The following is a 25,000-nucleotide window of genomic DNA, read 5'->3' on the forward strand; positions in this document are numbered from 1 at the left end:
GCAATGTTATTCAGGATTTTAAAAGTGAGTAGCAAGATTTTAAACTCAATGCGATATTTCATTGGTAACCAGTGTAGATCAACAAGAGCCGGAGTAATAGGGTCAAATTTTCTAGTGCCAGTAAGAAGGCGAGCCGCAGCATTCTGAACGAGTTGCAGCCTTCGAAGAGAGAAGGCTTGGAGACCACAGTAGAGAGAATTACAATAATCTAACCTGGAGGTCACAAAAGCATGGATAAGTTTCTCCAGGTCCCTGTGTGGTATATAATGCTTAGCTTTAGAAATCTGGCGCAGTTGAAAAAAAAAAACAGATTTAACTACAGATGATACTTGCTTATCGAGCTTAAAGGAGCTATCCAAATAGACACCCAGGTTACGCATAGAATCAGGGAGAGAGTTAGTGTAACCCAGTTCCTAAAATCATCTCAAACAAAAAGAGAAGAAAAATTAAAACATTTAATGTTCATTGTCCTGTTCTTACTGTCCCTGTTAATGAAAGTGAAATGAGATCAAAATATTTATTTAAACATAGAAGGGACGCAGATTATATATGATATGCTCTGGTCAAACAAGGGTTAAGTTTTCTCAGAGGGTTGATGAGCTCTGATGAGAGCCTATTGTTTTACTCCACTCCTCGCATGTCAGCCAATCGGTGAAGCTCTAGGCAGCTCTTGTCCCTCCTTAGTACCAGCTCCCAAGTTTTCAGTCTCTTGCTTCTACAGCCGAACAGAGCAGACTGACTAAAACTTTTGTTATCGGTAAGCTGGAGAAATTAACCTCTAACGAGTTAAAAGAAATACCATCTAAACTGATATTTTTCACAAATTATGTATTTGCACTTGTTGTTGTCAAGGGCAGAGCGAAACCGGAAGGTTTACTGAGCTGTGGCTCCACGTAAATGCTGAGCATCCACTCGACGGCGGTAAGCTAAATGTGTGTTACGTTTCGGTGTTGTCAGTGTGTTGTTTTTGGCGTGACTGTTATGTGTTTCCTGTTTACTTTGAAAGTCTGTGTTATCTTAGTGTTTTCAGTTTACGTTTCCCTGTCTCGTCAGTTCTAATTTGCCCCAGCTGTGTTTCCCTCCTGTTGTCCATTTTCCTGATTGCTCCCTCTATGTATTTAAACCCTGTTTCAGTGTGTCATGGTTGCGATCTCCCCCGTGTTGTAAATAGTTTGGTGTTTTGTTATAAATAAATAGTTTGTTGTAAATAGCTGTAAATGGGTTTTGTCAATACTTTCGTTTTGAGACACTTCCGTTTTGGGAATTTGGTGGAGAGCCTTAGTGGGTTTTTTTGTCGTGTGTTTTTTCCTTATTTTTATTTTCCTGCGTTGCACGCCAGTTGCTTAGGCTAGGGTGTAACATATGGGGACTCGTCCGGGATTGCCTTCGCTGGGGGGTCCGGGGACCGCCCCAGCCTTTGTCGTCTGCTGGAGGGTCCGTGGGACCGCTCCGGCCTTCATTCGCCTTCGCTGGAGGGTCCGAGGGACCGCTCCGGCCTTCATCCGCCTTCGCTGGAGGGTCCGAGGGACCGCTCCAGCCTTCGTCGTCTGCTGGAGGGTCCGTGGGACCGCTCCAGCCTTCATCGTCGTCGCTGGAGGGTCAGTGGGACCGCTCCAGCCTTCATCAACTTCGTCAGCCTTCATCCGCCTTCGCTGGAGGGTCCGAGGGACCGCTCCAGCCTTCGTCGTCTGCTGGAGGGTCCGTGGGACCGCTCCAGCCTCCACCAGCCTTCATCCGCTTTTGATCAAACATTTCACTTGGGGTTACATGTTTGATTTTTGGGTGGGGGGAACTGTTACGTTTCGGTGTTGTCAGTGTGTTGTTTTTGGCGTGACTGTTATGTGTTTCCTGTTTACTTTGAAAGTCTGTGTTATCTTAGTGTTTTCAGTTTACGTTTCCCTGTCTCGTCAGTTCTAATTTGCCCCAGCTGTGTTTCCCTCTTGTTGTCCATTTTCCTGATTGCTCCCTCTATGTATTTAAACCCTGTTTCAGTGTGTCATGGTCGCGATCTCCCCCGTGTTGTAAATAGTTTGGTGTTTTGTTATAAATAAATAGTTTGTTGTAAATAGATTTGTCGATACTTTCGTTTCGGGATTTTGGTGGTGAGCTTTAGTGGGGTTTTTTTGTGTGTGTTTTTTTTTCTTTATTTTTACTTTTTTCGTGTTGCACTCCGGTTGCCTAGGCCGGGGTGTAACAATGTGGCTAATCAGACACGTGATGTGCGGAGTGTGGGTACAGTTGTTGCATGTCCCTGAAACGCTGTTGCTATGCTAGTTAGATCATTAACTAAGTCATTAACATGTGAAAAGCTGTAAATGGTTAAAGCAGCTAAAAATAACTTTATGAGAGATAATTGTAAGCAGACTTTATCCTGCTTCCTGTTTAAATTTTGATGTCAATCAGTTGTTTTACAATACTCAGTATTGAACACTTGGAGGTAATTTTTAGTGTATTTCCACTTGTACTAGTAGGCCTATGGTACAAGCGGGATTAAGAAATTGCTCACAGACAGCCTGAGAGGCCGAGCTCGAAGAGTCCGGACAGGGATTTATCACTGAATTAAAAATTTTGAATAACATTCGGGCGTTGTGGCTATTAGTCTCAATACGACGTAAGGCTCGTATAGTGTCATTTAGCCATGGTTGATGAGAAGTTCTGGGACGTTTGCATCTTTATAGGGGCCACAGTATCTAAGATGGAACAACAGGTGGATAGCATAGCGTTGGCAAAATCATCAACCAATGGAAGTGTGTAACAGTTTGTATCAGTGAAGTCTGGATCAAAAAAGGCAAAGTTTAGAAAGGCCGTAATGCAGTTAGCCACAGTCTCAGAGTTAATGATACGTACAGGGCGATGACAGCCTTTAGAATTTAAATCAATTGCACATAGCTCAACATCAAACATAACCAAAAAATGGTCAGAAATACCAGTATTATCAATGTCCATAGTACAAATATCCAAAGCATATGGGAGGACCAAATCCAAGGTATGACCTTTAAGATGAGTTGGTTCCCTGACCCACTGTGTAAGGTTAAAAGAGTCAATTAGGGCAAGAAAATCCTTGGCTAGGGGGTCATCAGCACAACAAATATGTATGTTAAAATCTCCAGTGATAAGAGCTTGGTCATAACTTAATAAAAATGAACCTAAGAAGTCAGCAAATTCACAAATAAAATACCTATTATATTTAGGTGGTCGATAAATCACAGCACATAGAATCGTTGGGGGTCCGGCAAGCTCCACAAGCTGAACCTCAAAACTAGAATAGGTAGGAGAGGGCAGTTGCCGAACTTTAAGTTTGTTTTTAAAAACAGAGGCCACGCCTCCACCTCTTCCCGAAGGCCTCGGTGAACTGAAGACTACACAGTCCGGGGGTAGTAGCTCTGAAAAAGAAGAGGACTCACCAGGATGAATCCAAGTTTCAGTCAATAACTGAGCATCAAGCCGAGAGGAGAGGAAGAGGTCATTTAAGATGAAGGTTTTATTCACCAGCGATCTTGCGTTTAATAAAGCCATCCGAGAGATCGGCATCTTATCTCTGCTGGAAGCACGTCTTAGCCGGCTTAAATGCCTGAGCCGTACACCATCACTGGGGGACCCAATCCAAACACGAACAGGCAGAGAGACTACCGGAGAAACCGGACAGGCTTGTTTACCAACCGGACAGATCCAGCGATGGTTGAGCAGCCTGAAGGATGATGGATCCCGAGCAGATGGAAGTCGTATAATCCCCGCGGTGGTGAGGGAATTAGCTGCAGCTGATGCTTTAAGGTAAGCCTTTAAGCGAACCTGAAACCCACTCCGTTTGCCCCACTTCCTATAGCGCTTCTGAGGCGGGGAGCAGAGAGGGGAACCGTATGAACCAGTAGAAGAGATGATATGTGGAAAGGTAGCATCTCCCAAATTCCAGCCTTGATCCAACCCAGCATAGGGGGGGAAACAAAGATTTAACAAAGTATCCCCGTCATAGGTGATTAATGCATAACCATCTGGGGGGCATAGTGCCAGAAAGATAACAAATAATAAACAAATATCAAGGAAAAGAGATTGACAACAGAGACGAGGACGGCCTGCCGCACACACTGGCGCCATCTTTACTCAGTCACGAAACACACATAAACACATAGTGAGTGAAAAAGGTGAGTTGGGTAGAAATACTGCATGGGGAGGCCTAATCCCACTGAACCTCAACTATCCAGGCCTAACTACATGCTTCATGACTCTCTGGCTCTCGGAGGAGGAGGGCCCATCTTTCACCCTCTCCCTCCCTTATCTTCCCTGCTGCTGCTTCTATGTCTTTGTCTAGTTTCGTCTAACTCTAACCCTCAAAGATTTCCTCAGTCTTGTTCTCTAAAACCTAAAGGATGGATTATTATGGATTTGATCAACTGGTCCCGTAACGAAATAAAGTTGGAGACCTGATGTGTTTGGTTCATCTCCAACGTTCCCCTCAGCCTTCACCCCGTCGACTGCAGCATCCACACAGATAATAATATAACATAAATAAATCCAATAAAGCCTACAGAGCGCCAAAGCTGCTCTTCTTGGGGAAACAATGTGTTTGGCACAGCAAAGCATTGAGACCTGAACTGCGCTCGTCACGACTGCCGAACAGAACACGTGATTAAAAGATCATGTGACAGCAACACACACAAATGCATGCTATTAATTCATTCAGGGGAACGTCACACAGCTAAAGTGTAGCCTTTCACTGCAAACACTGTGAACACAATGTTCACACATTCTCATCAAAGTAAAGAACACATAAGCGTGTGCAGAACAACAGATATAACAGACTATATCTGTGTGTGTGCACGATGGTGTTTGTTACCTGCAGAGGTGTTGGCTGCTGGTCCATTGGGGCGATGATGACCACCAGCAGGTGGTCAATACTCAGGTAGCCGAAAACATCGCACTGCGGCACTGAGATGTGAGGCCGCAGGATCTGAAGGACATCGTGGACCGTCACCGGCTGCTTCTTGTTCAGCTGCACGCAGCGACACACAGCATTACATTCATGTTGCTGTCCAACTTTCATACAACAGGTCAGTGACACTTTAATGAGGGCAACAAATGCTCCCAGCACAGCACCACAGTATCTGTCTTTACTGGAAAACACTGACACAAATATAATGACAGCATTGAGCTTACTACAGAAATCGATGCATTTCTAGTAGCGCTGTCAGTGTTAATCTAGTTAAAATGACGTTAACGCCATAACCACATTAACGCAGCAAATCTCCCCTTTGTGGGGCTGCACAGCGCTAACGCGTCACCGCGCTAACACGTTGACACTAATGGAGATTTGCTACGTTAATGCGGTTATGGCGTTAACGTCATTGTAACGAGATTAACGCTGACAGCAGTAGTTCATTTACATGAAAAAAAGACTTCACTCTGTCTGTCTGCCTGGATTTAAAAACCAAAGTGCTTAAAATGAAAGGTTACAGAACATGTTCAGCACCATGTTGTGTCAGTACAGAGCGTGATGCCACCAGATTGGTTGGTTGGGTCAGTACATCAGTTTATGTTAGCCAGCTACTGAGGGGGTCACGTTTGTGCCGCCCCCAGCTGCAACTATGAGTCCTATGTTGGTAACCTGTCCACTGTCACTGTGTTAAACACTAAGTGGCTCTTTGTTGTTGGGCTAGCTTCACTGAAACAGGAAAATCTACAGCTGTTAGCCGTAATGTTCAGGTTTGTGAAGCACTTTATAACACAAGAGACTGTGTGGTGACCGTTCCAGTGTAGTAACCTGTGCTTGGGAAAAGCACAGGTTACTACAGCCTCATCACACCACAACATTTACTGATTTATGATCAGGACATCCATCAGCAGCTCCACATCACTGTCTCCCTCACTCACATTTGGGCTGTGCTCTTCCTCTGACATGAAGTAATCCAGGCAGGCATGGCTCCCTCTGAGTGTCTGGGTTTGATTTTTTCTACATATCGATCTATATTTTCTGGATGTTAGGATTCCCAATCATGCTTTTATAGAGACGTTGTTTGTGGTGTGATGTGTAACCTGTTATGTTGTAAACTATTTTGATGTGCTTGGGAAAAGAAAGACAATTTTATAGAGTAACCTAGTGCTGATCACTCAGTACACCCTCAGCTTATTGACTGGTGTTTATGTACCAGCATCAGCTGATGACCTCTGTGTGACCTCTTCCACACGACTGTAGCTGACCTACAGTGTAAACACCCTGAGACGTTTGTGATGATTGACTCTGACAACCTCCCAGCAGTCTGTAAAATGAATAAACCTCTGAGAACGCACAGGATGTATGCATGTTGATGTGTTCAAAGACTTCCTGTTTCCACCAAGTCTGTGAGGAGGTGGAGTCAGGATGCCAGCCAGACCCTGCAGCACTGCTTGGATGCGACAGACTGGGATGATCCATATGGGGAAGACATCAACAGCAGCACAGACTGCATCACTGACCATACACATTTCTGTGAGGATACATCCTCCCAACTAGGACTGTATGTCTGTTTTCCCAGTAAGAAACCCTGGATCACCGTTGACCTGAAGGCCAATGAAAAGACCTTCCTGGATGAATATTACTTCTACAGTCAGCAGATGCTCGCCTTCGGGCACCCTCTGCCGGCCTGGCTCTAGGGCGAGGCCTGGTAACCCTATCTCAGGCAGGGTGAACGGTTCCCATGGTGTTCTTCTGAATCGCTCTTTGTCTGGTCTTTCATTCGCACTCACATTCGTACCTATGGGTACTTTAGATTTACCAGTTAACCTAACCCCACTAACTGCACTTCTTTGGACTGTGGAAGGAAGCCAGAGTACCCGGAGAACCCACGCCATCACAGTGAGAACATGCAGTCTCCACACAGAAAGGCTGATGGTGGAACTGAACTCAGGTGAGGCTACAGTGCTGCACACTGCACCAATCTGTCCAACTCTGAGCTCCTAAAATGAAGAGACTGCATTAGAAGAATGCTTTGGGTCCTCACAGTTTTAGGCAGTTGCACTGACTTAAAGCTGAAAGCTCTTCAACTGCACCTGAGTTGCTTCATTTCAAATTCATTGTGGTAATGTACACAACCAAAATAAAAAAAACATAAACTGTCTCTGTCCAAATATTTATGGGTTTGATGGTATAAGTCAGCGGTCTCCAACCTTTTTTGCGCCACGGACCGGTTTATGCCCGACAATATTTTCATGGACCGGCCTTTAAGGTGTCGCGGATAAATACAACAAAATAAAACTAGTACTGGTACCAAAAAAAAAAAGATTTATTCATAACACACGTGAAAAGCCCCAGGAAAACCGAGTTAACGATAAAAACGATAACAAAATAACGCTGAAAACCGATAAAACCCCTGAAAACCAGACATTTCACACCTGAGCCTCAACTCTCGCGGCCCGGTACCAAACGACTCACGGACCGGTACCGGTCCAAGGCCCGGGGGTTGGGGACCGCTGGTATAATATCCTTCCTGCCTTCTTGGGACCTTTTTGTGCCACTGCTATGTGTTAAATGGCTGCCATTTCCACTGTGTTCAGTGGAATATAACCAAACTTGCCACAGGATAGTTTTTACCTGTCAATGTTAATATTCCAGTGTGAATTCCTTAAATCAGCCTAAAATGGCTGAGCAGCAGAAATCCCCACACCCATCACCCTGGGGACCATTTTCTGCCCATTGACTTCCATTATAAACGCTATTTTTCAACCCCAAATTATCATCATATGATTTTATTTTTTCTTCTTTTCTTGGATGTCAATGAAGACTCAGGGCCTTGAAGTTTTAATTTTTAAATTGCAAAAAAAATGCAAAAAAAATAATGGCAGGTCAAAATGTATGTTGGTGCCAATCTTTGGTCCATCTAAAGGCCTACTTATAATGACAATCACATATTACTTCAACTGGTTTTTTGTGGAAATATTTAGTTTCGTTTTTTGGTTTTTGGGGCTTATAACACAGGGCGCTCATGTAATAACACTGGGATTTGAAGGGTTAAAACAACGAAAATATAATTAAAACTTTACATGAATATTTCAGGGAGAAGTAGTTTTACAAGGTTGGCTAATTTAAAGTGGAATAAAATATGGATATATGGTCTTTTTATGGCGTGGCTGAGAATGGTCCCTAGGGTGATGGGTGTGAGTTTTTTAAAGGATGGCAGGAGGGATATATACATCAAAATGTAGCCACCATCCTTCTCGTTCATCCAGGGTCAGTCTCATCAAGACAGGATTTACAGTTCTCCCATGAATGTCATAAGCACAGCCTCCTCCATCTCCCTTGCCCATAGAGGACAATGCTAGAGCGGCTCAGACAAAGTCTCACACAGCATCCCTGTGTGGGAATAACACATCACAAATTTTGTAAGTAAATCTATCTCTAAAGGCGCTATTGAATTCTCACCAGGTGTGTTTAACAACCCATCCAATCCACGGAGAAATCCAATTAAGTGGCATATTAATGAGAAATGACACAGACACAAAGTACTGAACTTGCTTATTTGATCCACATGGGGAACATTTATTGTCCTCCTGATTTTGGCCGTCAGTCTTCAGACCCTGAAGCTTTTGTGGGCCCCTTGTATGAACTCTTAGCTTTAGCACTTTCCACAGATTCAGGTCAGGTGACTGGGCCCTTCCAGCAGCTTTAGCTTCCTTCCTTTGGCTGTTTGTTTGGGATCATTGTCTTGTTGCAGCAACGACCCTCTTTTCATCTTCACCATCTTGGCAGCAGATTTTTATCAAGAATGTGTTGGTACATTTTCCCATTCATCCTTCATTCAATTACATGAAGAATGCCAGTGGTGTATAGAGAAAAAACAGCCCGACACTATGATGTTCCCAGCACCAAATTTCAGTTTGGGTATGGTGTTTCTGGGGCGATAAGATAAGATAAGATAAGATAGAACTTTATTAATCCCTCGGGTGGGTTCCTCTGGGAAATTCGATTTCCAAAAAAGCACAGCACCGACAGAAGTTACAGAGTTATACACACACACATATATATAAATACAGAGACAATATAAATAAAATATACGAAGGGGATAAATAGAATAAATAGGAATAAAAATAAAAATACAAGTGAATTGCACATTTCAAGTATTGAGTCTATTGCACTGTTGACTATTTACAAAAGTATTGCACAAGGTATTGTACAGTGAGGTGAAGAGGCACTACAGCTTAGTTGTTCCCCCCTCCTTTGTCCTCCTGTTTCCCCTCCCTCTCCCCTCCAGAGAGGAGTTAAACAGTCTGATGGCGTGTGGGACAAAGGAGTTTTTAAGTCTGTTAGTTCTTGTCTTGGGGAGAAGCAACCTGTCACTGAACAGACTCTTCTGATTGTTTATGGCCGTGTGCAGAGGATGCCCAGCATTGTCCATAATGTCCAGCAGTTTCTTTAATGTCCTTTTCTCTGCCACTGTCACCAGAGTGTCCAGCTTCATGCCGACCACAGAGCTAGCCCTCCTGATCAGTTTCTCCAGCCTGGATGAGTCCTTCTTTGCTGTGCTGCTCCCCCAGCACACCACAGCATAGAAAAGTACTCCAGCAACCACCGACTGGTAAAACATCCTCAGGAGCTTCCTGCAGATGTTAAAAGACCTCAGCCTCCTGAGGAAGTACAGTCGGCTTTGGGCTTTTTTATACAGGTGCTCTGTGTTGCATGACCAGTCCAGTTTATTGTCCACCCACAGCCCGAGGTACTTGTACTTGTTGACCACCTCCACCTCCACCTCCTCCCCCTCTATCTGAACTGGCAGTGGACCTGCTCTAGACCTCCCGAAGTCCACAACCAGTTCCTTAGTCTTTGAGGTGTTGAGTTGCAGGTGGTTTGTGTGACTCCATGCGACAAAGTTCCTCACCAGACTTCTTTACTCCTCTTCCTGATCATCCCAGATACACCCCATGATGGCTGTGTCGTCTGCAAACTTCTGAATGTGGCATAATTCAGAGTTGTAGCAGAAGTCAGAGGTGTACAGGGTGAAGAGAAGAGGGGACAGCACAGTTCCCTGTGGTGCTCCTGTGCTGCTGACCACTGTGTCAGACGTGATGTCCTTCAGCCTGACGTACTGTGGTCTGTCGGTGAGGTAGTCGGAGATCCAAGCCACCAGGCAGGGGTCCACCTCCATCCTGTTCAGTTTTTCTTGAAGCATACAGGGCCGGATGGTATTAAAGGCACTGGAAAAGTCAAGAAACAGGATCCTGACCGTGCCTTTTCCCCCATCCAGGTGTGAGTGGGCTCTGTGTAGGAGGTACAGGATGGCATCCTCCACTCCGACACCCGCCTTGTATGCAAACTGTAGTGGGTCCTGGGCATGTTGTACCTGTGGTCGGAGGAAGTTGAGGAAGAGCCGCTCTAGAGTCTTCATAAGATGTGACGTCAGTGCCACCGGTCGGAAGTCATTCAGCTCATTGGGCCGGTTCTTTTTGGGGACCGGGACGATGCAGGATGTCTTCCATAGGGCGGGCACTCTCCCCAGTCGCAGACTGAGGTTGAAGACTCGTTGTAGCGGCTCCCCAAGTTCAGCAGCACACGCCTTTAGCATCCTGGGACACACCTTGTCTGGGCCTGCTGCCTTTCTGGGGCGAAGCTTCCTCAGTTGTCTCCTGACCTGATCCACTGTGACACTGGGAGATGTTTGGGAAGAGGGGAGGGGGGGAGATGTCTTGCTGCTGAGAGAGGGATTGGAGGAGGGGGGTGTCATGGTGTCAGGAAGGGGGGGAAGCGAGGGAGGCAGGAGAGTGGGGATTGGACTCTGTAGTGAAGGTGAGGGTGGGGGTGGGGGGGTTGTGGGCTGGTCAAACCTGTTGAAGAAGTTGTTGAGTTCGTTTGTCTTCTCCACAGTCCCCCCCACTGTGCTTTTCTTGGTGTTGTGGCCTGTGATGGTTTTCACACCATTCCAGACCTCCCTCATATTGTTCCTCTCCAACTTCTGCTCCACCTTCCTCCTGTAGGTGTCCTTTGCTTCCCTCAGGCAGCGTTTCACCTCCCGCTGTGCTGCTTTCATCTCCTCCTTCACTTTGCTCCTGAAAGCCTTCTTCTTCATGTTGAGGACAGCTTTGACTTCCTGTGTTACCCACGGTTTGTTATTAGGATAACACCGTACCGTCTTAGCAGGGGCGACCGTGTCCACACAAAAGTTGAGGTAGTCTGTAAGACAGTGTGTCGCCCCCTCTATGTCCTCACCATGTGGGCTCAGGAGCACATCCCAGTCTGTGGTGTCATAACAGTCCCTCAGAGCATCCTCCTTTTCTGGGGTCCATCTCCGGATGGAGCGCGTTGTGACCGGCTGCCTTTGGACGAGGGGTGTGTATTGTGGCTGTAGGTAAACCAGGTTGTGGTCTGACTTCCCTAGTGGGGGGAGGGGGGTGGCTCTGTATGCATCTCTCACATTAGCATACAGTAGGTCAATTGTCCTGTTGCTTCTTGTGGGACAATTCACAAACTGGTGAAAAGCAGCCAGAGTAGAGTCCAGTGTGGCATGGTTAAAGTCTCCAGATATAATAATGAAAGCCTCGGGGTTTTGTGTCTGAAGTCTTGCTGTGACTGTGTGTATTTTCTCACAGGCAGCTGTTGCGTCGGCCCTCGGAGGGATGTAAACACACACACAGATCACATGACTGAACTCCCGAGGTAGATAATATGGCCGCAAGCTAACAGCTAGCAGCTCCAGGTCCGGACGGCATACCGAAACTTTAACGGAGACGTGTCCAGGGTTACAGTATCTGTTGTTAACGTAGACAATGAGTCCCCCACCTCTGCTTTTTCCGCTGGCCTGCGTGTCCCTATCGGCTCTCACGGGTGTGAAACCGCATAGGTCTACGTTAGCCTGCGGCGTTAGCTCGGTTAGCCACGTCTCCGTGAAGATAAACAAGCTGCACTCACGGTATAGTCTGTGGTTGTTCAGAGCGCACAGTTCATCAATCTTATTCTGTAACGAGTTCACGTTGCCCATGATCACTGTCGGGATTGATGGTTTGAATCGCCTCCGGTGATCCGCTCTCCTCGCTCCAGCTTTGCAGCCTCTGTAGCTCCTCTTTAGCTCGGCCGGGATGTTGTGTCGCATGCCGGTCTGTCCCTTTGTTTTTAGTGCCAGCAGCTCCGCTCTCGAATAGATGAAGGAGCTGGTTCCAGAAGTTTTAAAAAGTGCATTATCCATCTTGTATCGCTATATCTAAGAGGTATAAGTAGAGGAAGGTGAAAAAAAGTTTGAAAAGCCTAGTCTAAAAAGTTAAAGTTAACAAAAAGGTGCGGTGTTGCAGAGCTACTTGGAAAGGCTGCCGTCACTCCAGCGCCATCATGATGATGATATGCAGTACCCTTTCCCTCCAAACATGACGTAGCATCCAAAGAGTTCAATCTTGGTCTCATCTGACCAGACCATAGTCTCCCAGTACTTCACAGGCAAATTTCATCAAACTTTAAACGGACTTCAACATACTTTTTCTTAAACAATGGCATGTTGCATGGTGAGTGTGCATACAGGCGGCTGAGTGAATTGCTTATTGTTTTCTTTGAAACAGTTGTACCTGCTGATTCCAGGTCCTTCTGTAGCCCTCCACAAGTCGTCCTTGGCTCTTGCACAACCCTTTTGATCATTCTTGTTACTCCTCTACCTGAAATCTTAAGGGCAGCGCCTGGTTGTAGCCAGTTTATAGTGGATGCTTTGGGATTGTGGTCCCAACAGTGCCCACTGGAACCTTCAGTAGTTCTTCTCTAAACAGTGCTTTCAGTATGTTTTGAAAAATAAGGATGTGAATATCTTGAGAGAGCTCACGGTTTTATCTATTATGAAATGTTTCTGGTGTACATCTCGGTAATGAGACAGCGTTTTATAGGCCATCAGTGGGGACTGAATCAGCTTCTATTAGTTTGCAGGACTGCTTTCTATTTACTGACAGATTTCAGCTGGTGTCATAACTTTCCACGCCTTTTTGCACCTCCCTTTCTTCATTTTACATGTGTCATTTCTCATTCTTACACATAACTTATGGACATGTATGTCTGATTTCTTTGAATGTGTGGATTGTACTGGTTGTTACGACACATCACCATGAAAACTGGTCAATATTGATTTTACCTGCTCTAGCTTTCATACCCTACCTATAAGTCAAACCTAACAACACTGATTAAAGAAAATAGTACTTTGAAACTCCCTTTGTCATCAGCATAAATCATTCATAAACATATCATACTGGACAGTGGATTTGTTACCTAAACAAACAAACAGCTGTGAACCGTCCATACCTTTGAGAACGTGTTCATTCGCTCTTTGCTCCAGAGGATCTGCAGGATGCTGGCACATATGGGACAACAGGCTCCTGGATAAAGTTCAGAGAACATATTATAATAAAATGCAACATCTTTATGTGACACTATCCTACTTGTACTGACAGTTAAAAGTGTTTCAGACATTTTTAACCACTTTACCTCACATCCACAGTCAACTTAAAATGCATGTCCTGGCCTGAGGGAGCTGCAGTCATCATGCAGGCACAGGGTGAACACGCGCTCTCCACATAGAAAGGCCCTGCCAGGAACCAGTCCTCACTACTGTACCACCGTACTGCCCATGACGCTACATAAATGTCATGTACACGGTGTAATTTTATCTGCTGGCTGACCCCAGTTAACCTTTTCATGTATGGTGCTACTCCACTCACCTGGTGGAGTGACAGGGTGGCAGCCTGGAGTGGACAGACTTGGACATGAAACCAAACTGCAGGCTGAGTCAGGGGCCACGTCAGAGACAGCTCCCACAGCTCTGCAGGGGGCCTCATAGTCCACAGTGACACGGTCAGAATAGGCGCCACACACCGTGTTGTAGGTTTCGCCATTATGGCCACAGACTTGTTTTGGCTTTCTGCAGCCTTCCTGAGGACAGAACACACCAGGCACTATTTACATTATGGGAAGTGTATTTGATTGTCTTCTTTTTGTACTATACATACATACAAACAAAAGCTATGTTTAAGGTACTGTTAGTCTGATAAAAAGCACTAGACAAAACTAAAATGTACCTTTGTTGTGTTTTTGAAATAATTTCAAATGGACAAAACTGTGAGTCATCTTCGATCAATCAACAAGAAGATTTTGCAAATTCAAAAAAACAACAATAACTAAACTTCTTTTAGTTATGAGTAAAAAAGAATAGAGTACAGAACAACACCAAACCAAAGAGTAAAACAGTGAAATGTCGGGGGCGTGGCTAAACATATGGCTTTTGGTGAGCTCCCAGCATAAAAGCCTTAGAATTATACTTTTACTCCACGAACAGTGAAATTTACCACCTGTGGCCATTTAGTATAATATCATGCAAAAATATGCCAGCGAAGAAGGCACTAAAATTAAAACTAACCCTTCTCCAAATGGGGAAGACGATGTATCGTATGCTAGTAGTCAAGCTAACTCAGCAGATGATGCTAGACCTGAGCCACGCGTAGGCGAAAATACTGGAACGGCACACAACATGGATGTCATTCAGATTCTCCACGAGATCAGAAATGACTTTTCCACGAAAATTGATGTGGTGCTGGAAGCCATACAGGACGTTAACAGGCACGTGCAGGCAGGACTTCTTGGCACGCATGGATGAAGCAGAAGTGCGAATTAGCAACGTAGAAGACACAGTTAACTCAGAGAAAAACAAGTCTGATGCACTTGTTAAACAGGTAGCTCTCCTCACAAATAAACTTTTGTCCCAAGAAGTAATCGGTTCTTCACTTGTGTTATAAGCTGCAGAAGAGACTCCAATGAACATTTCAGATATACATTTTCGTGAAAATATTTACTATCGCTGGGAGACATGAAGAACTTGTTAGTTGTATTTTGTTCTTTTAAGATTGCTTGGTTTGGTCTAACTGCTCCCTTATTTACACTGGATCGGTGAGTGCACAGGAGGGAGGGCTGTCTGGTTCGGGGTGATAGCTAAGGAGATTTGTTTATGGCAGATTTTCAGCTTTGTGTTTGTTTTTTCAATACTCCTCAAAACATGAGGTGCTTCCAAATAAGAAGTTTAAATTTACTTCTTGGAATGTAAGGGGGATGGTAAAAGTGACTAAGCTAAAGCAGGTTATTACCAGGCTTTAGCATCTGAAGTCCTTAATCGTTTTTATCCAGGAGACCCATCGACTCAGAAACAACTTGGTGAAAGTACAAAGGAGATGGCCATGCAAAGTACTAGCGTCCTGTTTCCCATCTCATTCTAGAGGGGTTATAGTGTTAATTCACAACTCAGTGCCTTTTCAGGTAAATAACACTATTTATGACAGTGCGGGTAGATTTTTGGTGGTCCAGGGTACCTTCTTGAAAGGAAATATAAATTTGTTTAATGTCTACGGCCCCAATGATGACAACCCATTGTTCTTTGAGAATGTGTTTTTGTTAATGGCCACCCTTCCTGGTAAGATCATATTGGCAGGTGACTTAACCCTTTAAGACCTACCATAGAACCAAGTCCGCCAGAGCTTATATTATATTTTTACATGCTGTGGAGCCATTTTTGGGAGCATTTCAAGTTGCTATACATCAATACAACCATTATAGCCCAAACTTTAATAATATGTCTGCATTAGGTGCATAGTAATTACATAAATTGCAAAAAAGTGCAATAAACTACAAAAAAATTGAAAATCGTTTTTGTTTTTTTAACATATATTTCTAGTTAGAGAAATGTAAGAGGCTTATCCCTCAAAACTGTAAACACAAAAAAGTTGCACAAACTAGTTTCCCACCACAGGAAATTTATTTTAAGTGTCTTCATAGTTTTATTTTTGAAATACACCAATTTTTATATACTGCAGGAAAAACGAAAATAAATATTATAGTGCAAATTTGCAAAATAACAGCATATGCATCACAATAAACTATTTCCAGCAGTGCAATATGAGTCCTAAGCATCCCAGAAACGACACAGAAAGTCATGAAGTCAAACAAAACTTTTAAAAACACAAGTATAAGCTCATGAGGTACGATGGTAAAAAAAAAACTACATTTCCGCAAAATGACGTCACTTCCGGTTTCGGGCAGGTCATGCGGTCATGTGATAGTTCACGCTGATGGACGTAGGAAGTGTTACAAACAGCTGATTGGATCGGCGAAGCGTGTTTCTGGAATATCATGTTTTTGTTGCTGCAAGTGATTTTTATGCAGTTTTTGCAAAGCTATATGTGGAAGGAAACTGTGACCTAGGACAAGCTGATGGCATAAGATGTAAGTACAACTCCTCCAGTTTCATATGCAAAAAAAATTATTGCGCTAGCTTACGTGGTTGCAGAGCTACCGGGATTTAAAAATAGTTACGCAAAACAGAGCGTGCCCGCTCCGATCGGCTGTAAAGGGTTAAATTGTACCTTGGGCCCAAAGACTGATCGCTCGTCAGGGACAGATACCTCACATTCTCAAACAAGAAAGAAACTACTTCGATACATAGAAGATTTGAATCTCTCAAAGTCCTACCAGAACGGAATGCTCATGCTACTCTTCAACATTTAAAACCCACTCTCAAATAGATTATTATCTCCTCATCGTTGTTACCTAGTGTAACTGACAGTATTCACGGTAGTATTGTTCTGTCAGATCATGCCCCAGTCTCGCTATTTTATAATGTTGTACAAGTGAACAAACACTATTTTAACTGGCGCTTACACCCTAAAATTTGGTTACAAGATTCTGACTTCATAAAATTCATAGGAGAAAACATGGATCTCTACTTCTCAATAAATAGAAATCAAACAAATGCAACCACCAGGGCCGTCTTCGTGAATCGCTACCTTACCATGGTGGAAGGTTTGTGTGTCCCAGGGATTCCAGGGGCTATGTTGTCTGGGGGCTTTTGCCTCCTGGTAGGGTCTCCCATGGCAAATTGGTCCTGGGTGAGGGACCAGACAAAGAGCGATTCAGAAGACCCTTATGAGAAAAACATCGAGGGAACAGTTTACCCTGCTCGGAATAGGGAATGTCTTTGGCACTGGTACAACACAGGAGGTTTTCAAGAGCTGTGGGACTCTTCCCAGCCTCAGGCTCAGGTTGAAGAGGTGCTCCATCACCCCACACAGTTGGTCTGCACAGGACCTGACCACTCTTGAGCTGATGCCATCTGGACCCACAGCTTTCCTTTCCTCCTCAGTTCCCTCCTAACCTGGGTGGTTGAGAGAGGCAGGCTGGAGCCTTGTGTTGAGTGTGTATTGGATGCTGTTGTTGGGGGTGGGGAGGAGTGAGCAGGGTGAATAGAGGAGGTGTGAAGTGTCTGAGGTGTCAGAGGTGGAACAGCAGTAGTGGGGGTGGGTGAGTCAGTAATGCATGTAGTAAGGCTGTCGATGTCCTCTCCGTGGTCGTCACAGATCACCTCCCACACAGTTGACTCAAAACAGTCCTTAAGAGCCTCCTCGCTCTCCTCTGACCATCTCTGTACTGTGCGGGTGGCTGGTGGCTCCCTGCGCACTAAGGGCTCATACACAGGGACAAGGTGCACCAGGTTGTGGTCAGATCTGCCCAGTGGAGGGAGAGGTGATGAACTGTATGCCTCTTCTGCATTGGCATACAGTAAGTCCAGTGTTTTATTGTCTCTGGTGGGGCAGGTCACATACTGGGTGAAGGTGGGCAGTGTGGAGTCCAGTGAGGCATGATTAAAGTCCCCTGATATTATGAGAAGGGCTCTCGGAGATTGTGTTTGCAGTCTGCTGACCACAGAGTGGAGAGAGTCACAGGCTGCATCTGCGTTGGCCGAGGGGGGGACAACGCTGTTATCGCGATAACATGCGAGAACTCCCGGGGCAGGTAGTACGGACGCATGCTAACAGCTAACAGCTCAATGTCTCTGCTGCAGAGTTGTTCTTTCACAGTGATGTGCCCAGGGTTACACCATCTGTCGTTCACAAACGCTGCCAGTCCCCCTCCTTTCCTCTTACCGCTCTCTCTCGTCCTGTCCGCCCGCAGCAGCTGGAATCCCGGTAGCATCACGCTCGTGTCTCATGCTAGCGGTGTTAGCCACGACTTATAGAGATTAAATACAAGCTTCTGAAAATATGTATGACTGTAAATCTAATAATAAAAAGCCAAAACAATCTAACTTTTAAACGTGGTATAATTAGTTTGAAAACATATGTGCATAAACAGTAGAACAGAGAACCTGCTAATAGTCAAAATTGCTGAAACAACTTAATTTAAAATATATATTTTTGCATTTCTTTGTGTCTGATGGTGTTGACAAAAACCTTGCACTTCTCCAGCAAAAGCATAAATTATTAAAAAATGGGAGACCAAAACATGGTGAGACAGCCAAAACTTTGTGTAACAATTATATGTAAATATTAGGGGTGCAACGATATTCGTATCGATATTGAACCATTCGATACAGTGCTTTCGGTTCGGTATGCATATCTATCGAACAATACAAAATTTGTAATTTATTTTATTTATCAACTTTCCTTCTGACGATGCTGTCTGTGTTGAGCGCTCAGTGAATCTGCGTTCGACTACTCCGCCTAGGCTGCACTGTCGAGCGCAGATCCACTGAGCGCTCAACACAGACAGCATAGTCAGAAGGAAGAGCGCAGGGCAAGCTAGCGAGACAGAAGTTAAGCTCTCCTTGCAACATGGCAAACTGAACCTCCCCCACCCTCATTCAGATCTGGCGTTTGGAACTATTTTGGTTTTTATGTGAAGTATGACCCTGAAGGTAAGCGAGTCATGGACTAAAGTAAAACAGTATGTTGGATGTGCCACACAATGCTCAATTACATGGGTGGGAACTAGTGTGTTAGCGCAGTTAGCTCGTTAACGTGTTGGCCGTCCAGCCCCACGCACAGGGCGATCCGCGGTAGCTCGTTAACGGAGATTTGCCGTGTTGTGGCGTTAACGTCATTTCAGATTAACCTGAAAGCACTAGTGGGAACACAACGAATATGACTGCACATTTACTCCGACAGCATCCTAGTGCAAAGACAAGTGGAAGCAGACAAAAACAACAAGCATGCATGCTACAAACTTTACCCGAGTCATTTAGACAGCCGTTAGCACAGGATTCTCCTTATGGGGACCTGATATGTTTAATATGCTGCTGAGAATATAGCCCAGAAGAAGCGGATAGTATAGCTTTTATTTTGGAAAGAGACATTTCTCTGTAATAAACTCTCTTTTCCAAAGATGAGTGATTCCTCAATCAGATACAAGGCTCACAAAATCGCTAGCCTGACGTCCCGGGGCTAGCGATTTTTCCAGTTGGGCTACCAAAATCTATCTCTGCCGTGCCCGTCGGGCTATCGTAGGAAGGAAAAATATATGTCAATGCTTTTGCATTCTTTCAGAAATGTAGCTGGGTAATTATGTCATTGGCATCGGTGAGCCACTGTCAATATGTGACATATTGAAATCGCGTTTGAATTTGCGCTTGTTTTTTTGCTTTCACTTTGCAATCGCGCGAACTGTGTATAGAGAGCGACAGCACTGATCTGTGAGTGATGATAATTTGTGCACCAATTCCTCTGACATCGTCTTATCAATCGTTAGCTTACTACGCAAACATGACAAGTGAAATCTCCCGCAGCAAGCTTAAACATGTGAGAGGTTGATCGCGCAGAGAATCGCTGAGCTTATGTGAGTGCGTGTGTAAAAGCAGCAGGATTTATATTTCAGTTCTGCTGAGCCAAATAAGACAGGTCAGGGTGAAGAAGTGACAGCCAAAGAAAAGCTTACCACAAAACGGAGAAGTTATGACAAATCAGACTATAAGGCAAAAAGAAAGTGCAGCTTTATGGTTTCATGGACAAAAGAATTTCTGTGGCTGCGATATGACGAGCTAAATAACCAGGGCTGCACATAAGTGGTCCGCAGGTGCGCATTCGCTGTCAAAATAAAAAACACGCACAAGGGTTAGGGTTAAATTTAAAAACTGTACTTTTGAGTTAAAATATATATTTATAATTTTAATAAATGACAAATTAAAAAGGCATGAACATTTTTTTTGTATCGAAAAAATATCGAACCATGACACCAAAGTATCGAACCGAACCGTGAATTTTGTGTATCCCTAGTAAATATGTTTTTGAAAAAACAAAAAATATATTTTAGAAAATTAAAACCTGTTTTGTCCCTAATCTCAGGAATCACTGATATTATAAATTGCTATATAATTCAGATGGCTTACTTGACTCTGAACGCAGTTTCCTTGATGGCCTGACCATCCCTTGTATTTCTGAAGATACAAAAATTGCTTTGGAGAAGGATTTGGATCTGAATGATGTCTCTAATGCCATCACAAGCATGAAAGGACGTAAAACAGCTGGCCCAGATGGGCTCCCGATAGATATTTATAAACTATTTAAAGAGAAAATAATAGCCCCATTGACCCTGTGCACGAGAAAATGCTAACTTCCTGGTTTGAGACCGGATGTGGGGTTGTACATTTCCGGTAGCTTTACTTTGCAGTCAATCGCTACTGCGACGATATCCTCCAAAATCATGTCCAAAACTCGAAAACGGAAAGATGGCGTTAAGTTACAAAGAGCAGAAGGTGGGAACACTCACCGCTGCTGTGTCATAAAAAATCTAATGATCAATTTTGACGTTTAAAGAGTTTAGATCGATCAGTTGTTTACATCACTCAACACAAGCAGAACTGCATCACTGCAGCAGAAGACACATCGTCCACATGCAGAAGCACATCTCTGCATAGTGACTGGTCTTATGAATTAAACAGGCAAATGTTCAGCATTCAAACTACAGGTGACGAATAGTCAAACCAGATGTTTCCCCGTTATGTCGAGATCAGCTAGTCAAGTACACACCTACACAGCATGTTAACAAACCGTGAAAAAAGCCACACAAAAAATGAATGATTGCTGGTAACGGTTTCTATACATTAGTATGTACGAAGGGTATGTTGTGACTTACCTTCAAAATTACAGCGGTCCCTCGCTATAACGTTCACCTTTCACCTCGCTGTTTCACAGATTTTTTTAGTGCAAGTTTGCTTATTTTTACGTCACATTGTGTCCTGCGTCCTGATCGCTGCAGACGATCTCCTCCGTGATGTCTCTCCTGTACAGTACAGAATCGCTGCATCGATGCTAGCAGTGTGACTCTGAAGTGCAGTGCTGTATGTCCACGATGTCCACCAAACGTTTTGCACCATCAAAAAATAAAATTGGCTACTTGATTTCACCTCTCGCTGGTTATTTTTAGAACATAACACCCGCGATAAACAAGGGACAGCTGAGAAATATAACATTTGAATCCCTTTTCTCTTTTGCTCTGAGGCGCGGGGAAAACATATCAACAAGTCGATGAACATCATTTACAGATATATTGGGTAAATGCCTGAGACATCTATAGAAATGTAAATCGCCGCTTGATTCATTCATTTGCTTAACTTGTTTTGGGCCGTAAACCAGGCGCGAATAGGACACCGGAAACAAAGCTCCCCACAGGAGTTTCCGCACCGGAAGTAGCATATGCTAACGTGCACATAGTCAATTGGTAGATGTGTATTTGGAATCCTTTAAAACAGGGAGTCTCCCTGCTTCATTACAAAATGCTCTGATCACTCTTATTCTAAAGCCAGGCAAAGAGGCCCCTGAACAAGGTTCATACAGACCCATATCACTTTTAAATTCCGATGCAAAGATTATAGCAAACGTTTTAGCAATGAGACTAGAAAGGATACTACCTGCCATTACACATACGGACCAAAATGGTTTTGTGCAAAGCCGACAGGGGTTTCACAATGTGAGGAGAGTTCTTAATATAATTCATGCCTGTGAAGAGTTCCCTGACAATGCAATCTTATCTCTCGATGCAGAAAAAGCATTTGACCGAGTGGAATGGCCCTATATGCTCGAGGTGCTTAAACGGTTTGGATTTGGTGAACATTTTTGTGGATGGGTCAAAATAATACTTGTTGATACTACTGCAATGATATCTACTAATAACTTCATCTCTCACCCTTTTGAATTGTTTCGAGGTACGAGACAAGGGTCACCAATTTCACCTTTTCGTTTTAGACATGGAACCACTGGCGATAGTGGTTAGATCACACACCTCAATTCACAGCATTAAGACCATGGATATTGAACACAAGATAGCAATGTATGCTGATGATACTATTTTGTTTCTATCACAGCTTTCAGAAACAATACCTGCTCTCTTGGAATTGATTAATCAACTTGGTACAATCTCGGGATTCAAGGTGAACAGAGAAAAATCATCAATTATATTTTTAAATGGTAATGAGAGGAGAAAACCATTAGTATCCCACCCATTTGTGAATGCTGCATAAGGATTTCGATACTTGGGCATCATAATAACTCCAACTATAAGCAAACTTAGTTCAACCAACTACGAACCCATGGTAGCAGAATTGGGGGAAGAGATCAACAGATGGACAACATTGCTTATATCTATACTGGGAAGAATAAACATAAAAAAGATGACCATATTACCCAAATTCCTATATGCTTTTCAATCAGTTCCACTAGCCCCGCCACCTTCTTTTTTCCCAAAAAACAGAAAGCTTCTCTCAAATTTTTTCTGTAACAACAGGAAGCCAAGACTTCGACTCTCTCTCCTCTACGTGCCCTATGATAGAGGAGGGCTACAGTTGCCAAACCTAGAATGGTATTATTGGGCTGCTCAGCTGAGGGCCACAATGTTTTAGTTTTCTAAATACGTTTTCTTGCTGTGGGTAGAAATTGAAAAAATGTTTTAATGTTTTATCCTAATATAGTGGACATATGTTATAAGTGTACTGATCACAAGGGTCCATTGTACCACTCTTTGTGGGAGTGTGAAAAGATTCAAAAGTTTTAGTGCTCAGTGTTAAAATATATTTCTCAGATCACCCTGTCCCATTAAGTCCCAACGTCTGTATTTTAGGCATTTATTAAGATGACTGTAATTTAGCTCAGACAGAAAGATGGTTGACCTTTTCTTACTCCAGGCCAAATGTTGCATTGCAATATGCTGGAAGAATGTTGGTGGCCCCTCTTTTGACCAATGGTTAAACAGTGTGTCATCAAGTTTAGTTCCTGAGAAACTGACCTATGTGGTTAGGAAAACATCATCAGAAGTTTTTGACATTTGGAAAATGATCCTGGAGCTATTAAAGACTGGGGATGTTGAGGAACTGGAGAGAGAGGATAATGTAATGAAAATATGCAACTAAATTTGGGAATGTATACAGTATAGACTATCCTGTACTTTTTTTTTGTTTTTTATTTTATTTTATTTTTTTAATTTCCCTTAGTATTTTTTTTAATTTGTTTTTTGAATGTCTTGCTTTCTTAGTGCTTTCTTACTGCCACATATTCAAGGTGTTTAAAGTGTGGGATGTTTATGAATACAAAATTCAATAAATATCCATCCATCCGCTTCCGCTTCTCCTTTTCAGGGTCGCGGGGGGCGCTGGAGCCTATCCCAGCTGTCATAGGGCGAAAGGCGGGGTACACCCTGGACAGGTCGCCAGTCTGTCGCAGGGCCAACACACAGGGACAGACAACCATTCACACTCACATTCACTCGCACATTCACACCTAGTGGCAATTTGGATTATCCAATTAACCTATCCCCACAAGCTGCATGTCTTTGGACGGTGGGAGGAAGCCGGAGTACCCGGAGAGAACCCACGCAAACACGGGGAGAACATGCAAACTCCACACAGAAAGACCCCGGCCTGATGGTGGAATTGAACTCAGGACCTTCTTGCTGTGAGGCAACAGTGCTAACCACCGTGCCACCGTGCTGCCCTCAATAAATATGTTTACAAAAAAAACCCAGTGAAATGTGGATTATTAAATATTAGGTCTCTCTCCTCCGAGTCTCTGTTAGTACATGACTTAATAATTGATCAACAAATGGATTTACTCTGCCTTACAGAAACCTGGTTGCAGCAGGATGATTATGTTAGTTTAAATGAATCAACACTCCAAATCATAACAACTGTCAGAATAGGAGGAGTGGCAGCATTTTTCCACACCAGCCTATTAATCAACCAAAGACCCAGATAGACTTTAAATTCATTTGAAAGGCTGATGCTTAGCCTTGTCCACCCCAGCTGTCATTACAGTCAGCGTCTTTATGAAAGTGCAGACATGACAAAAGACACACTGTCGAAGAGTGCCAGAAATGATTGGTAACTAATTATTCAATGCAGAGTGAGTGAAAAGAACAGTTAGGCTGCAGTAGGCCTAGGCTGCTGGGGGCTCCTCATGATGCACTAAGAGGATTCAGGGTCACCTGATCCAGCCCTAACTATATGCTTTATCAAAAAGCAAAGTTTTAAACCTAATCTTAAAAGTAGAGATACTGTCTGTCTCCTGAATCCAAACAGTTCCACTTTTCAATGCCCTGTTTACGGTTTACAAACACCCCAGCGCTCTGAGACTGACCTGCTCAGTTGGGGTGATAGAATACTACCAGGTCTTTAAGATGAGATTCACAGGGAGCCAGTGAAGAGAAGCCAAAATGGGAGAAATGTGCTCCCTCTTTCTAGTCCCTGTCCACTTTTGTTGCAGCCGACTGAAGGTTTTTCAAGGCAAGGCAAGGCAAGGCAAGTTTATTTGTATAGCACAATTCAACAACAAGGTGATTCAAAGTGCTTTACAGAGACATTAGAAACAAGAACAAATAAAAAGCATGATTTAAAATTGATTAAAACAAGCAAATAAACTAACTAACTAATTAACAAACAAACAAACAACAGTATATAAAATCAAAACAGATAAAATCAGAACAGTAGATAAAATCAGTAGTTAAATGTAAGTTTTGAAATTTAAGCTTAAAGTGTGGATTTGGTGCTTTATTCAAATGCAGCTGAGAACAGGTGAGTCTTCAACCTGGATTTAAATAAACTGAGTGTTTCAGCTGATCTGAGGCTTTCTGGGAGTTTGTTCCAGATATAAGGAGCATAAAAGCTGAATGCAGCTTCTCCGTGTCTGGTTCTGACTCTGGGAACTGATAAAAGACCGGATCCAGATGACCTGAGGGATCTGGAAGGTTCATACTGGGTCAGGAGGTCATTGATGT

The 25,000-nt window shown here is 43.7% G+C and overlaps 1 protein-coding gene across 1 annotated transcript in view; it reads right to left on the reverse strand.

Moving 5' to 3' along the window:
* reck (reversion-inducing-cysteine-rich protein with kazal motifs) overlaps positions 1-25,000 on the reverse strand; it is a 101,364-nt gene that overhangs the window by 3,579 nt on the left and 72,785 nt on the right. Inside the window, exons 18-20 of the mRNA XM_082545773.1 lie at positions 13,645-13,855; positions 13,229-13,302; positions 4,832-4,987 (exon numbers count right to left, since the gene is read on the reverse strand). Of these exons, the coding sequence (XP_082401899.1) occupies positions 4,832-4,987; positions 13,229-13,302; positions 13,645-13,855 (441 nt within the window). The remainder of the gene's footprint in view (positions 1-4,831; positions 4,988-13,228; positions 13,303-13,644; positions 13,856-25,000) is intronic.

This window comes from Aulonocara stuartgranti, assembly GCF_965226115.1.
Source record: "Aulonocara stuartgranti genome assembly, chromosome: 9".
Lineage (NCBI taxonomy): Eukaryota > Metazoa > Chordata > Actinopteri > Cichliformes > Cichlidae > Aulonocara > Aulonocara stuartgranti.